Source organism: Pelmatolapia mariae, linkage group LG14 (genome assembly GCF_036321145.2).
Source record: "Pelmatolapia mariae isolate MD_Pm_ZW linkage group LG14, Pm_UMD_F_2, whole genome shotgun sequence".
In the NCBI taxonomy this organism is placed as follows: Eukaryota; Metazoa; Chordata; class Actinopteri; order Cichliformes; family Cichlidae; genus Pelmatolapia; species Pelmatolapia mariae.
In genome coordinates, this window is record NC_086239.1 from 25,478,046 (window position 1) to 25,494,224 (window position 16,179).

The 16,179-nt window shown below is 38.8% G+C and overlaps 1 protein-coding gene across 1 annotated transcript; it reads right to left on the reverse strand.

Moving 5' to 3' along the window:
* Window positions 1-6,119: 6,119 nt before the first annotated feature.
* Window positions 6,120-9,748, reverse strand: LOC134641133 (extracellular calcium-sensing receptor-like). The gene is made up of 8 exons (XM_063493368.2): window positions 9,720-9,748; window positions 9,052-9,346; window positions 8,671-8,960; window positions 8,197-8,492; window positions 7,724-7,929; window positions 7,362-7,583; window positions 7,149-7,272; window positions 6,120-7,024 (listed from the first exon to the last, which is right to left on the reverse strand). The coding sequence occupies exons 1-8, from the start codon at window positions 9,746-9,748 to the stop codon at window positions 6,120-6,122; spliced, it is 2,367 nt and encodes a 788-aa protein (XP_063349438.2).
* Window positions 9,749-16,179: the final 6,431 nt, after the last annotated feature.

Consider the following 16,179-nt stretch of genomic DNA (forward strand, 5'->3'; position numbering starts at 1 on the left):
TGTTGTGAGTGCACACGCCAAGGGGCTGCCATATATTTATACAGCCGTATTTTGCACGTGACTATGAAAGGCGGAAGAGGAAGTAGTTCCTTCCAATGTAGACAATCCGAATGATATAGTTTCTTTCCACTCTGTTCCTGTTAATGATAAACTACAAATTTACCCTAAATTACTAAAATATTGATATTTTAATGTGAGAATCGATTCTAGAACATAAATGACTGGTATCGGAGAAATCGATATTTCAGTATTGATCCACACATCACTACCCTCAAGCCACCCTCATAAAGTCCAATTGTTTTGGTCAGAGACATTCACACTAATGACCTGGAGGTCATTTGGTAGGGCTCTGGCAGTGGTCCTCCTTGCACAAAGAAGCAAATATCCAGAGCCAAATGGAAATACAGAAAAGTCTTCAATGTTTCTTTTTTTCTCAAGGCAAATTAGATTGCAGAGTTCACCAAAAACTCGTTGCAATTTTGTGGGAAATCACAAATTTTGTCTGGAGTGGTCCAACCCTGAATGCTGGTCTTGGTAAGAAGACCTTGTTGCTTTTCCTGCTCTGCATGATTAATCCGCATGATTAATCTCATAATGGTGATTTGAACTGTGGTCCTTAAACACAGCAATCTCCAATCTCTAATATGAGCATCTATCAGTGCTAGCACTCACATGTCTCATAAAGGTGTCAGTGACGCTGATATAGAACCCAAACGCTGGACTCTCTGAATGAAGACAGTGTGTTTATTTACAGCAAAAATGACAACAAGGTACAGAATATTTTCGGTGCATGCTCCAAGTGAGTGTGTTCCCTAGCAGGAAAACACTCTCCCAAAACATCATCCCAGGCCTTTTATGACAAAAAATGTGCATCTTCTTTTTGTTTTGCATATTTTAATTTATATTTTATTGTGTTGTGGTTTGCAGTGTTTTGTGTTGTTTCACTTTAAATTTGTTTAAAAGAAAAAGCTGAAAATTTAAATAGTTAAAAGTTGAAATGTAAATAGTTGGTTTTTGTATTTTATAATTTATTTATTACATTTTATGTGGAGTGAATAAATAAAAGTATATTTATGGTAGCCCCTTGAGACAAAGCACGTACAAACTCCGAAGCACGTAAAACTCTGAAGCACGTACAGACTCCAAAACACTTACAAACTCCAAAGCACATACAAACTCCAAAACACATTGCTAGCGTTAACTGAACTTCCAAAACAGAACTACCTAGATCACTTAAATTACACAATTGAAAGTACATGTGTATTGTTTGTGTATTTATACACAAACACTCATATATATTCAAATAATTAAAAAAATGTTAATTTACCTGTTACTACCACACACCAAATCCGGTCGTTGGTATTTCCTGGCTTGTGTAGCCACTAGGATCCTGGAGTATTTCCGTTTTGTTTTGGTGTTTGTACGTGTTTTGGAGGTTTCACGTGCTTCGGAATTTGTACGTGCTTTGGAGTTTGTACGTCCTTCTGAGTTTTACGTGCTTCTGAGTTTGTACGTGCTTTGTCTCTAGGGGCCACCATAAATATACTTTTATTTATTCACTCCACATAAACTGTAATAAATAAATTATAAAATACAAAAACCAAATATTTACTTTTCAACTATTTCAATTTTCAGCTTTTTCCTTTTGAACAAATTTAAAGTGTAACAACACAAAACACTGCAAACCACAACACAATAAAATATAAATTAAAATATGCAAAACAAAAAGAAGATGCACATTCTCTGTCATATAGGCCTGGGATGGTTTTTTGGGAGAGTGTTTTCCTGCTTGGATTTGCATATATAGGATTCAGTGCATGACTAAACTTTCTGAATCCTTTATCATCCGCAACTGAAAAATTGTGGATGATTACTATACCTTTCTAATGTGATGATGTTGTCTCTTGTTGTTGTCCCTGGCTTTCTTTCTTTCTTTCTCTCTCTTTCCCTCCCGCTCTGTTCCTGTGCGACTGTGAGTTGTAACAGCAGTCTGGTGAGGAAGGACCGGCTAGCAGGTCCAGCGAGCGTGTGGTGTGGAGGTTAGTCGGATAACCCAAAACCAGTTGGTTAAATCAAACAACAGACCTTTATTCGCTGTCAGCAATAGGGGTGGGTATCGAAAACCGGTTCTTGTTGAGAACCGGTTCCCACTGTTTCAATTCCTTGGAATAGTTTGCCATTTTTGCAAACGATTCCCTTATCGATTCCAGTCGCCCCGAATGACGTCACCACGTTGCGGAGCGTCATTTACCTGGCAGGAAACACGGCGGCTCAAACGCTCAAAAGTTTGGTCATACTTTACGAGAACGGATGACAACAGGGCAACTTGCAATACTTGCAAAGTAGATATTTCATTTAAGTGAGGAAACACTACGAATATGCAAAAGCATTTGCTCACAAAACACGCGATAACCTTAAATGAATGTCGTGTTTTTAATTCCGCTCCAGACTCGTGAATCTCAACCCAGCAGCAGCGGTAACATTTGCACGTCCTCTCCCGTTAATGCGGCAGGTAAATAATCAACTAATAGTGCATATTATGTTAGCGCGATCTGCCTTATTACAAAACCTGCCATTACTGTGCGCTGCATTTAGGTGACCATGATGAGAGAGACAGACAGAGTCTGGCTGGCGCTCGCTGGCAGTTCTCGCTGCAGTCTACCGGTAGCGTCTCCTTTCAGGCCAGGATAGACTTATGTCACCGAGCAGTGACTAAGTTTGTGGTAAAAGCCTTGCACTCATTTGCCACAGCAGACGCCCCCGATTTTCGGTAAGTGAATGTGTTTAATTGTAGGCAGGGACATTACTGGATATTCTTGTGTAATTGCTACAGAATAATTTATGTTATACTTTGTTATTGCTACAGAAGAATATTTATTTTATTGTTTTACATTTACAATTTTTTTTCCCCGGGGACCCTGTGACACCCCATTGAAGAGCCATAGGCTGTGGATCTCTTAAGATCTCACTGTTGGGTTTGTAAGGCCATGCTACTTGTAAATTTCTATCTTGTTCAAAGAGAAGATATAAAACAAAGTTCTAAGCTAATCGACCTTAGTGTTCTCCTTTTTTAAAAAGAATCGATAAAAGAATCAATAAAGAATCGAATCGTTAAACAGAATCGAAAATGGAATCGGAATCGTGAAAATCTTATCAATACCCATCCCTAGTCAGCAACATTACACCTTACAAGCCAGGTCTCCATGGCTGTACTCGTCCGCGCATACATGCACAGAGATCGGTATCGCCGGTGCCAGCCTGTTACAACAGTACGTTTTTTCCTGAAAACGGAACACGAGCAGCATGGAATGGCTGCCGCTAAAAACACACACCAACTAGGAGACTCCCACAACTATTACAATAGTAGGGCAACCCGTTATCTTTTATAACCATAGGGGGGTTTACAATGGGTGTTTGTGTAAACACACAGAAATAAAAGGCTGCAGGGGAAGCCGGTTCTTCAAAGTGGTCTGACACCGAGGGCAGAAGGGCTGCTCTGAGATCCTTCCCTTGCTAGCATGTAAAAACCGGTTGGATGTTTCTCTGTGCCCTCTGTTCTGTGTTTAGTCTTCTCTGCCCATGTGTTCCCCCTGTGTTGTTGCCTTCTGTGTCTCCCTCTGTGTGACTGTCTATATAGTGATGTGAGTTATTGTGCTTTGCTCCCACTCCTTGTGTTCCGTGTTTTCCTCTTCCCTTCGTGTATTTCTTCATGTTCTCTCCCTCTCTCTCCAGGCTGTTTCTCTGTACTTCCTGTGTTACATTTAAGGTCCACATCTTGGTGTCAGGGTTTCCAGTTTCGTGTCCTCCCCGTCCTGTCAAGTGTAATTGTCCTCAGCTGTGTTCCCTGTGTGCTTCCACTTCCCTCATTACCTTCTGTGTATTTATGTCAGAGTCTCCCTCTGTTCCGTGTCGCGTCATCCCTCATGGCTTTGTTTCCCTGTGTTTCCTCGCGTTTCAGTTTATCATTTCCCAGTTTAGTTTAGTTCTCTGTGTTCCCTGTACTCAGGCAATAAAGCAGTGCTTTTGAGTTTATTCCTTGTGTCTCAGTGAGTTAGTTTTTTTTTTAAATTTAATTATTAAACATTTTAATTTTATTTTAGTCAACAGTTACATTTCAAATGGAATTAAATTATTGGAGTTCTCATAAGCTTCAACACTTAAGTTTATAAACTTAAAAAAATGAGGCAATCAGTTGCCTTAATTTTTAAGTTCTGCTAACTTCTTTGGGTTTACAGTGTAGAACCACTGAGGACATCATTTTGAACCCAAAGAAATTAATGTAAAACCACTACTGCACCATGTGGGGTTGCTTTGCAACATGAGTGTTTATACACATTTTGACATTTAAGCTGAGATAACATGAGTCTATCCTAGCTATATGTCGTTGATAAAATAATATATAGAGTACTGTAGTTAAATAAAATATGAATAATTAATGATGGGCTGAGGATTGAATTTTGAGCCAGAATGTTTCAGAGCAGCTGGGGAACCTGGCGAGTTGCTGGCTGTTCTGACCAGTTGTGGACCTGTAGCTGAAATGAGCAGAGAGTCCATGATGTGGAAAACAAATCGAGCAAACGGAGTAAAACCCAGTCATGTCTCCATGTCTTAGTGTCAAGTATGTGTCTTTGTGAATGTCTTTTGGTTCCTGTTGTACTTTGTCAGTCTCACATCCCGTGCTCATTGGCTTCAGTTTCACTTCCTCCACATCTCGTTATATGTGATTATTTCCAGCTGTGCACTCCTCCTGTTTCTCATTCCCTTCTCCCTGGTGTATTTAAGCCCTGTGTTTTCCTCTGTCCATTGTTGCATTGTACCATCTCAGTACTGTGTGTTTCCTCTGTGCTCCTGGTTCCTATATTTATTTCTCATCAGCTCCAAGTTTCTAGCTTCTTTGTTTCTAGTTTTCTGGTTTCCTGAGTTCCTAGTTTCCTAGCTTCTAGTTGTTATGTTTTGTTTCTTGTAACTAGTATTCAAGTTTTCACAGCACAATAAAAGCTGCCTCTTTTAGTTTATCCCTCTGTTTCTCTAGTTCTGCATTTGGGTCCTACATCCTGCGTACCAGTTTGTTTCACATGAGCACTCTGTTTTTATACCTTTCTTAGCACAACTAATGCCACACATTGTGAAAACATTTTTTAAATGAATTTTGGATAATGTCCTTCTTCAGTAATAATTACATTTGGACATGTTTGTTATTTTGTGTTATTTGTAATACCTTTTAATTCGTTTATTCTAGTGTGTTTTCTAAGTTTGCTATTTGTAATGATATGATGTAAATCATGTATAAAGCTAAGAACAACTGTACAATTTAACCATGAATACTTGTTTTGTCAAATCTTAAAAAAACATTTGAAAAATTAAAAGTGGAAAAAAAGGAGGTGAAAAACATTTTTTCTTTCATTATTTTGCCCAAATATAGATTCAGTGCTAATATTTCTGATATTGCTGCGGTTCATCACTCACTGAAAATATATTTTTGTGACTTGCGAGAATTACAGAATTAGAAACTGTGAATGTTGTGTGAATTCAGTTGATAGCATTATAATTCAATATTAACACACCTTTTCTATTGCCATACCCCCTAACCAAGCAAATTGGAATGCTGGAATTATGGAGGTTAGGTAAATATTTTTTTTATTCTGTTTTTCAAAACTCTTCTGAACAGTTTTCTGGTGGGATGGTTTCATTGTTCTGCAATGAGAAATCACTGCCGTGTGCTTACCTATGTAAAATTCACGTGTCTGGCACATTTCAGGGTAACATTCAGATCAATGCATGAATCCTAATATCATTTGGAATTTGTACTAGACATATGCACACACAGGATATTAAATTTACATTTGGAACTTTTTCATTACCATTGGTGGTATTGAACAACTCAAAAACAGGACTCAGAATAAAATATTGTTATCATGAAATGTGAATTTTATTTTTGTGCCTTGAAAAAAATAAATCTCACACAAATACATTGAAAGATACTAAATCATTTGAAAATTATTATTAAAAAAGTACATATTAAGTATTTGATTTAAGTTGAAACTGAAAATCAAGAGCTTGTGTTGAAGAAGTATGTTTTGAAATTCTTATTACCATCTTAAGTATGAAACCTCTAAATCCTATGATACATTTTTATTCATGACATATTTCTTGGTGTTCTTCTCAGGTTTAAACAATATGATGAAACACTTTGGAGCAAATATACACATTATTAGTCCAAAGCTGGAGGACAGAATGGCAAAAATCTCCACAACTACAGTGAATTTCCCAGGAGAGCTGACATATGCTGGGATAAAGGTGATCCACACTGCACAGAATATCAACATGCTGAAGGTGATAAGCTTGGCTTCATTAAAATTGTCAGGTAATTTGCGGGCTAAGACAGCTAAAACAAAACAAAAAGCAGCAAGTAGGCCTATGTACCCGAGCACAGCCCAGAAGCCTACAGCAGAGCCTAAATCACATTCTAGTATGATTTTCTCCTTGTATGTGGTTAGATTTTTAATTGGGAATGGAGGGCTAAGTACCAACCAAATAGTACATATTAAAACTTGAATAAAGGTGAAAGACACAACAGTCATTCTTTGTTGTGGAGGACCAAACCATTTCATGACATTGCTTCCTGGAAGTGTTGCTTTAAAAGCCATTAAAACCACTATAGTTTTCCCAAGTACACAGGAAATACAGAGCACAAAGGTGATGCCAAATGCAGTGTGACGCAGCATGCAGGACCACTCTGATGGTGCTCCAATGAACGTTAATGAACATAAGAAACATAGAGTCAGTGAGATGAGCAGCAGGAAGCTCAGCTCAGAGTTGTTGGCCCTGACAATTGGAGATGTCCTGTGATGAAAGAATACAGCCGCAGTCATAATGGCCAGACAAGCACCCAGAACTGAAAATGCAGCCAGGATGATTCCAAGGATGTCTTGAAATGAAAGAAATTCTACAGGCTTAGGGATACAAGTGTCTCTCTTTGCATTAGGCCAGAATTCCTTGTGGCAGGGTAAACATTCAGTTGAATCTGAATTAAAAAACATAAATAAATAAAGAGAGACGGAAAGATGACTTCTACCAATAATTCCTTCAATGTCTCTCTTATGCACAGTAAAATAATTTTAAATATATGTTAAATTATTTTATTTTACCTGTTGTATTACTAGTCTCTCCTTCAGGACACAGTATACAGTCATAGCAGCAGATGGGTTTTCCTTTCTGCAGCACTTTACGAGTTCCTGGAGGACAACTGGCACTGCACACTGACACTGGCACCTGTGAGAGATAGAGCCAGAACAAAAGACGGAAATATAAATGCGCAATCCTCCAAAGTGCAGTGTGGTTCTTGTCTTTTGATTCATTACTTGGGTGCCATCCTCCATCCAGGTTATGTTCCGGTTAATCTGAAACTCTTGGCCCACTGGCAGTGATGCATCATAAAGCCCTACTGTTACCAACTCTGTTTTTCCAGTTTCACTCTTCTGCCAGTTAACCAACTCGTAAATAGCCACAGGATCCCCATTAGCATTAAATGACACACCATAACCATTTCGGGAAAAATTTACTTTCTTCAGCTCCACTAAAATCTTTAAGATAGAAAGCAAGAGAAGAGAAAGAAAAAAAATGGAAATATTTTAGAACTACTAGTATTTGATTTCATAAAGAATACCTTAGTGGTAAAAAACAAACAAAAAGAAGCTGGCATTATTTTTTAATTTGAGCTGACCTGTTTGGACTCTAACTCGGTTAGTTTGTCACACTTAGCTATGCCATTGGTTCTCTGACACACTGTATTATGGATGGCATGTGCTATTGCATACACAGCCTTGTACACCATGTTAGTAATTCTGAGCTGAGATGTGTCAGTATATGGGATTTGAAGATTCTGTATGTCTTCAGTTCCATCACATATCTTCTTGCCTACAACAGGACCTAAACAATAGAGGACACAGGGAATGTTTCATAACTGCAAGATTTTAAATTTCATTAATACATTTTCATTTGTCATGTATTTACCAAATCATATTAGTATAAAATTCCTTAATAGACAACAAGTCACATTTTTAAAATGGGACAAAATCACTACATTAACTGAGTGCCTAAACCTCACCCCAGAGATCAGAACATAAAGTTTCAATATTATTTAACCTTATACTTGAGCAAAACAACAGTTGCTAAAGATCAGAAGGATTTTCTCACTTTTTTTCATTTTGCAGTTGAACGAGTCCTCCCAGAACTCAGTAAGCATTGGGGATGTAGTTACTTGAGAGGGAGATAAATTAAGCAGGAAATCTCTGAAACCAGGGATTACAGACTTCTGAATCCCAAATCCAATGGCCCCAGCACAGAAACTGTACCTCATTAATTCTGTGTTGGTTACCCATGCCTCGCTGCCTATCCACTGGCGAGGTAGAAAAGGCTCATGTGAAAGCTCCTCCAACAGGATCCTCATGTCCCCAGGAGCTGCAAATGCCACAATAACCACTGCTGTAGACCTTAAGAAAGAATGCAATACATTAAGAAATTTCTTCTTTTTTACAAGAATTAATCTAATTGTTTCAGTTTGCTATATGACAGCAGGAAAATAAATACACAAAACAATAAGCAGAATTAATGGATGGATGGATTTCTTTAAACAAATCTCAATCTAAGCAAAATCTGTCATGTAGAGACCTGCGGATAACACCTGCTACTTCTTGGATCCTGTTATGTGGGTGAGTCCGATAGAAAGATACAGAATATTCCACACAGATCCCCTCTTTTTGTGCTGCTTCTAGAAAAGATGCCATGCCACTATTTCCATAATCTGAATCCGACCGAACAGCACCTATCCAAGTCCAGCCAAAGTGCTTTACCAGCTTGGCTAGCGCTTCAGCTTGGAAACGATCACTGGGGATTGTTCTGAAAAAATTCGGGTACTGCTGCTTGTCAGACAAACATGCGCAAGTGGCATAATGGCTCACCTAAAGTAAAAGAGGAAACAAAACTCTTTTTAGGACAGCACGATCAAAACTTATTTGCATGCTTATTAGAAATACAAAGATTGCCATTTACTTGAGGAATATTAAAAGACCCAAGGATGCGTGACATGCTGATGGATGGTGTAGACCCAGACTCACCAACAATAGTCATCACCATACCAGATTGTGAGCAGTTGCCACCTGTGTAAAACACAGGGTCCAAGCTATTTAACAACTGAAATGCCACATGCACTGCCACGGGCACTGATGAACATGAGTCAAAGATCTGATACCCGAGCCTTATCCCGGGCAGAAGCTCTGTGCTGTTGTTAATCTCTTCAATGGCAAAAACCATTGCTCGTGAGAAGCGCAGCTCACGGGTATCAATGCTGTAAAAAGAACATCAACTCCCTGTTAGAATCCACACCACATAAATTTAGGATATTTTAGCTTCAACATAAAAAAGACAGTAGGGAACTAATAACTGCAATTCATTTTAGGATCAAATATAAGGGTTAAATTCATCACATGAAAGCAGTAACTGAATTCAAAGCAAGGCAACAAGGCATTCATAAAAGAGTTAACACAATATAATTTTTGTTTTGAAGAAAATAAAGTGTCAGTATCCGTATTTTTAAAACTGTGGATTTAGCATACATTGCAAAATGAATAAATACTTTTTTTTACCTAGCACTACACAAAAGGACCACAACACTATTGAACATCATACAGGTTTGTCACCCAGTTCTTCCACTTACTGACCTCCCACTGCATCTTACTGGCTCAGGCATGGTAGTGTAATCATGGTTTACTGTTTGCATGAAGTAGTGAATAGAGAAAACACCACCAATAACATAGTCACCGTCCACTGAAAATGCAGGGAGACGAGTGCTACCCTGCAGCTTACATTTCACAGAAGAAGCCACAGTACTATCCTGAGCCTCTGTAGGCATTTGATCCAGACCATCTAGATATAGATCTAAGGCAAGAGCTGATTTCAGCTCAGCCAAACACAGATATAATTTCAGACAAATAAATACAGCTGACAGCTCCATCCCGCCTGATGTCAGGCATCTGTTATGGGTGTGTTTTCACTCATTTATATAGTTATTCAAAGGCTGTGCTACGTGTTCATCATGACATGGTGTTATACTGGTCTTTGAGAAAGTCATAATATTCTATGATCTATATTTTACAACATCTAAGGTGTTGAAAATATCATGTATACCTAAGGTATTGTGGAAACAAATATAAAATTACTATGTAAGAACAAGTAATGTCAATGTAATTACCAAAAGTAATAATAATAGACAACCAATCAATTTGATTATTGTGCTTACATTACTAGCTATTACTATTACTGTTAGATTATAATTATGTGATAGTTTTTTTTTATATTAAGTATTTAGTTTTTTTAGTATTTTTATCTTAAAGTATAACCTTAACTATTTTAAATAAACCTCAAATATATTAAATGAATCTCAAATATAGAGAAGAAACTCTGAATATATTGAATGAAACTTGACTATATAGAATGAAAGTCTGAATACATTAATAAAAATATGAATTTATTGAACAACCTTGAATATACCAGTTTCAGCTCAGTTTCAGTTTTATTTTCAAGTCATATGTTAGTTAGCACAGGGTCAGCATTGCAATTAAATCTGTTTGACGAGCAGAAGACTCAGATGTCACTCAGCAATATAATACAGTAAAAAATATTACATATATATATGGCAGTTAGTACACTATTGCACGGAGTAAGGGTTTTTATTTTTATTTAAATACTAATAAAAATGGAGTGACCAGTGCAGAGTGTAGTATGAACTTGTGAAACTGTAGGACAGCTTCTGTGCGCATCCTGTGAAGTGTGATGTGTGTGTTTAAGTGTTGTAGTTGAGGTTTCGAATGGCTTGATGGTAAAAGCTGTTGTTGGGTCTTGTAGTCCGAGCAAACAAACTCCTGTAACGTCTGCCAGATGGTAACAAGGAGAACAGCTGATGTGCTGGGTGGCTGTGGTCCTTGATGATGCTGTGTGCTTTACTGAGACACTGTTGAAGATAAATGTCCTGAATGGCAGGAAGCCTCATGCCAGTGATGTGCTCTGCCGCTTTCACCACCCTCTGTAGTGATTTACGGCTGCTAGCACAGCAGCTTCCATACCAAACTGTAATGCAGCTCGTCAGCAAGCTCTCGATCGCACACCTGTAGAAATTTGAGGTGATGTTGGCATTCAGGCCAAACTTCTTCAGCCTCCTCAGAAAGTTGAATCGCTGGCAAGCTTTCCTGATTGCAGTGTCTGTGTGAAGGGTCCAGGAGAAGTCCTCGGTGATGTTGACTCCAAGAAATTTGAAGTTGCTGATCCTTTCGACCTTGACACCGTTGATGTGGATGGACTCGTGTTCCCCGACTGATCGTTTCCGGTAGTCCACTATCATTTCTCTTGTTTTGCTGACTTCGACAGACAGGTCATTGTCTGTGATGAGGCCTATGATGGTTGTGTCATCCGCACACTTAATAATGGTGTTGGACTTATGTTTAGCGACACAGTCATGCGTGAACAAGGAATATAGGAGGGGGCTAAGCACACATCCATATGGCATTCCTGTGTTTAGGATGAGTGATGAGGTGGTGTGCTTTCCAACTCTCACCACCTGGGGCCTGTTTGTGAGGAAGTTCAGAATCCATCTGCAGATAGGTGTTCCCAGCCCAAGGTCGATGAGCTTTGAGGCAAGTTTTGATGGGATGATGGCATTAAATGCTAAGCTGTAGTCGATGAAGAGCATTCATGCATATGTATTCCCTTTTTCCAGGTGAGTGAGGGCAGTGTGCAGGCCTCACTCACCAGGGAGATGGCATCCTCAGTGGCTCTGTTTGTTCGATAGGCAGATCCCTGAAGAGGGTCCAGATGTCAGGGAGGGAGGAGCAGATGTGACCTTTGACTAGTCACTCAAGGCACTTTATGATGACGGATGTCAGTGCAATAGGACCGTGGTCATTCAGACAGGAGACCACTGACTGCCTCAGGGAGAGGTTGAAGATATTGGTGAACAGCTTGTTGGCGCACGCTCTGAGAACCCAGTCTAGGATGCCGTCTGCTCCCAGAGCTTTGTGAGGATTGACCTTTTTGAAAGACCATCTCACATCTTCTGTTTTGAGTGTTAGAGTTACAGCCTCACTCTCTTCCTGAGGGTAGAGGATGTGCTCTTTGTTGCCTCATCAGCAAGAGACGGGGTGGGCTGAACACCGCCTGCTTTCCTTCTTGTAGTCACCCATATGGAAAAGATATATATAAATCTTATAAAGTTTGTATCTGTCTTGTGTGAAACTTGTATGAAAAGCATACAAGAGTGAAAACAGATATAAGATCCCTTGAAAAATTATATAAATGAAACTTGTATGTTTTGGATACTTACTAAAACAATATATGAAAGTAATGAGAAAGTGGCCACTTTCATGAGTAAATCATGTAAGCCTTATATGATTTACTCATGAAAGTGGCCACTTTCATGAGTAAATCATATAAGTTTTTACTATTTCTTTTCCATATGGGCAGTGATGCAGCGCAGTCCATTCCACAGTCACCTGGGGTCAAAGCTGTGGTAACTGGACTCCACTTTGTCCCTGTAGTCCTTTCTGGCCTTTTTTATGGACTTTTGAAGGTCATACCTGGCTGCTTTATATGCATCAGCATCCCCTGGGTTAAAGGCAGAGGTTCGCACCTTGAGCTTAACACGAATGTCTTTATTTACCCAGGGTTTCTAATTTGGATATTTGCAGACGGTGGTTTTGGTGATGATATTGTCCATGCATTTTTCAGTATATCCAGTGACAGAGTTTGTGAGTTCACTGATGTTGCCATCAGCTGCCATCAGCTTTCTTTATGTTGGCTCTGTTGAAGTCTCCCAGCACAATAAAGACAGCTTCAGGATTTTTGTTCTCAAGTCCAATAATGACGTCATACAGTTCATCCATAGCTGTAGCTTTATCAGCATTTGGAGGGATGTAAACAACTGAAAGGAGAACTGAACTGAACTCCCTTGGAAGGTAAAAAGCTCTAACTTTGATGGTCAGCAGCTTGAGGGTCTGGTTTGGCTTCTCTGTCTGGTTCGGCTCAAAACTCTGGTGCGTTTCCCCCCCCTTTGTTTTATAGAATGTACCTTGAATATATTGAATGAAACTGAAATATATGAAATAAATCACAAATATACCGAATGAAAGTATTAATATATAGAATGAAAATGTTACAAGCTGGTGCAAGAGCCTCTGTGTTTCAGATGTGTAATATTATAGAATGTGACGTTGCTATAAGAAGTAGCACTATGAATAAATGAGCAGGGGTGCAGCATTCCTAAGTAATGAAGTCATAGTTGTAGGCTTGTACTGTATAAACTAATACTTGTAACCAGGTTCAGTATTGTACTAAAGATACAGACTTAGGTGATGTAAAAGTATGTACTGAACGTTTAGCTGACCTTTAGCAGTGCTAAAAGAGAAATATGTGTAATGAAATTCAAATTTCCTTTTCTTTCAGCAACACAGGGTTACCACAAGGGATTGATAATAAACTGGACTGGGTTAAAAATACCACTACATGCTACAGGAGGGCCAGAGTCGTCTCTATTTTCTGAGGTGGCTAAGGTCTTTTAATATGTGTTGGCAATGCTCAGGATGTTTTATGAGTTTGTTGTGGCCAGTGCCATGCTGTTGCATGCTGGGGTAGCAGGTTGAGGAATCGCAGATGCTAACAGACTCAATAAACTGATCCAGAAGGCCAGTACTGTTGTGGGGATAGAGCTGGACTCCCTTAACTTGATGTCAGAGCAGTGGCGTGTCTAGAAAAATTTTGTTGGGGGGGCCAGGTAGGGGCACAGATTTGGAGAAGGGTGGCAGATGTAATTGGCAGATAATGTTAAAAAAAAAATCTACCAACCGTTAACCATAATTCAATAACCCTATAAACCTAATAACCGAATGCGCTTTTAACTCTCATTAGAATGAGATTTTAACCACTACGGTGCAAAGTTTTTAGATACTGCGTTGATAAAGTACAAGAGATACAATCAGTGCTTTGTCAGTGTTTATTCAGCATTCAAGGACAGCAATATTTGCATAGTTTTATTTTCTACAGTTGACAGGCTAACAAACCCTCCTGTGTCAGTGGCAGCTGAACTTCATTCGACCATGGCCTGCAATGACTTTGCCAAATTCTTCACAGAAAAAATCCAAAAGATTAGACAAGCAATTGGTACATCAACAGCAGATTCAGGATATGTACTGTGTCCACTGAAAAACTGTTTGAACACCATGAAACAGTTTCACCCTATTAACAGCAAAGACCTGGAGGACATCTTAGGTCAACTGAACTCCTCCTCTTGCTGTTTAGATGTCCTGCCAACAAGTTTTTTCAAAAAGGTCTCAAAAACTTTGGAGTCAGACCTGTTACAGATCGTCAACTTTTCTTTAATGTCAGGTGTGTTTCCAGAATCACTAAAAAGTGCTGTAATTAAACCCATACTGAAAAAAGACAATCTTGACAAGACACAAATGAACAACTACAGGCCGATCTCAAATCTCCCATTTTTAAGTAAGATCATTGAAAAAGCAGTTTCTCAACAGCTCAATTACTTCTTAAAACAAAATAACTGCTATGATGCCTTCCAGTCAGGTTTTAGACAGAACCACAGCACTGAAACCGCTCTGACCAAAGTGTTTAATGACATATGTCTGAATACAGACAGTGGAAAAATGTCAGTCTTAGTTTTACTGGATCTCAGTGCAGCATTTGATACTGTTGACCACAACATATTACTCAAACGACTGGAGAACCGGGCAGGTCTTTCAGGGACTGTACTAAACTGGTTCAAAACATACTTAGAAAACAGGAAATACTTTGTATCAATAGGTAACTTCACATCTGAGCAGACAAGTATCACATGTGGAGTTCCCCAAGGTTCCATCTTGGGACCCCTTCTGTTTAACATTTACATGCTCCCACTGGCACAGATTATAAAGAACAACAAAATAAACTATCATAGCTATGCAGATGACACACAAATATATATCACAATGTCACCAGGAGACCGAGGTCCTGTACAGGCTCTTGGTAAATGCATTGAGGAAATTAATGACTGGTTGTGCCACAATTTTCTCCAGCTAAACAAAAACAAAACTGAAGTAAAAGTCTTTGGAGCCAAAGAAAAACGATTACAGGTCACCAGAGAACTTCAATCTATACACCTAAAAACCACCAACCAGGTGAGAAATTTGGGTGTAGTGATGGATGCAGACCTAAACTTAGAAAAACACATTAAGACAATAACAAAATCAGCTTACTATCGCCTCAAGAATATATCAAGGATAAAAGATCTGATGTCTCAACAGGACCTGGAAAAACTAGTCCATGCATTCATCTTTAGTAGGCTTGATTACTGTAACAGCATCTTTACAGGTCTACCTAAAAAATCAGTCAGACAACTACAGCTCATTCAGAACCCTGCTGCTCGAGTCCTCGCTAAGACCAAAAAAGTGGACCACATCAGTCCAGCTCTGAGGTCTTTACACTGGCTGCCTGTCCGTCAGAGGATAGACTTTAAAGTTCTGATGCTGGTCTATAAAGCTCTGAATGGTTTAGGACCAAAATACATCAGTGACCTCCTGACCCAGTATGAACCTTCCAGATCCCTCAGGTCATCTGGTTCCGGTCTTTTATCAGTTCCCAGAGTCAGAACCAGACACGGAGAAGCTGCATTCAGTTTTTATGCTCCATATATCTGGAACAAACTCCCAGAAAGCCTCAGATCAGCTGAAACACTCAGTTTATTTAAATCCAGGTTGAAGACTCACTTATTCTCAGCTGCATTTGAATAAAGCACCAAATCCACACTTTTAAGCTTAAATTTCAAAACTCACATTTTAACTACTGATGTTATCTACTGTTCTGATTTTATCTACTGTTCTAATTTTTGATTTTATATACTGTTTTGTTTGTTTGTTTTAATCAATTTTAAATCGTGCTTTTTATTTGTTTTTGTTTTTAATGTCTCTGTAAAGCACTTTGAATCACCTTGTTGTTGAATTGTGCTATATAAATAAACTTGCCTTGCCTAGTATTTTTACTGACATATAGTGCACATGTGTTTTGGGCAAAAACATTTTTGAATATTAAAATACGAACACTTTTAACGGCATTGGCTAATTTGCCAATTGTATAATGCAAAAC

Coding starts and splice junctions, on each gene's coding strand:
- LOC134641133 (XM_063493368.2), bottom strand. CDS start 9,748: ATGCCTGAGCCAGTAAGATGCAGTGGGAG. Junction 9,347..9,719: donor CCAGTAAGATGCAGTGGGAG/GTCAGTAAGTGG, acceptor TTCTTTTTACAG/CATTGATACCCGTGAGCTGC. Junction 8,961..9,051: donor GGTCTTTTAATATTCCTCAA/GTAAATGGCAAT, acceptor CTTTTACTTTAG/GTGAGCCATTATGCCACTTG.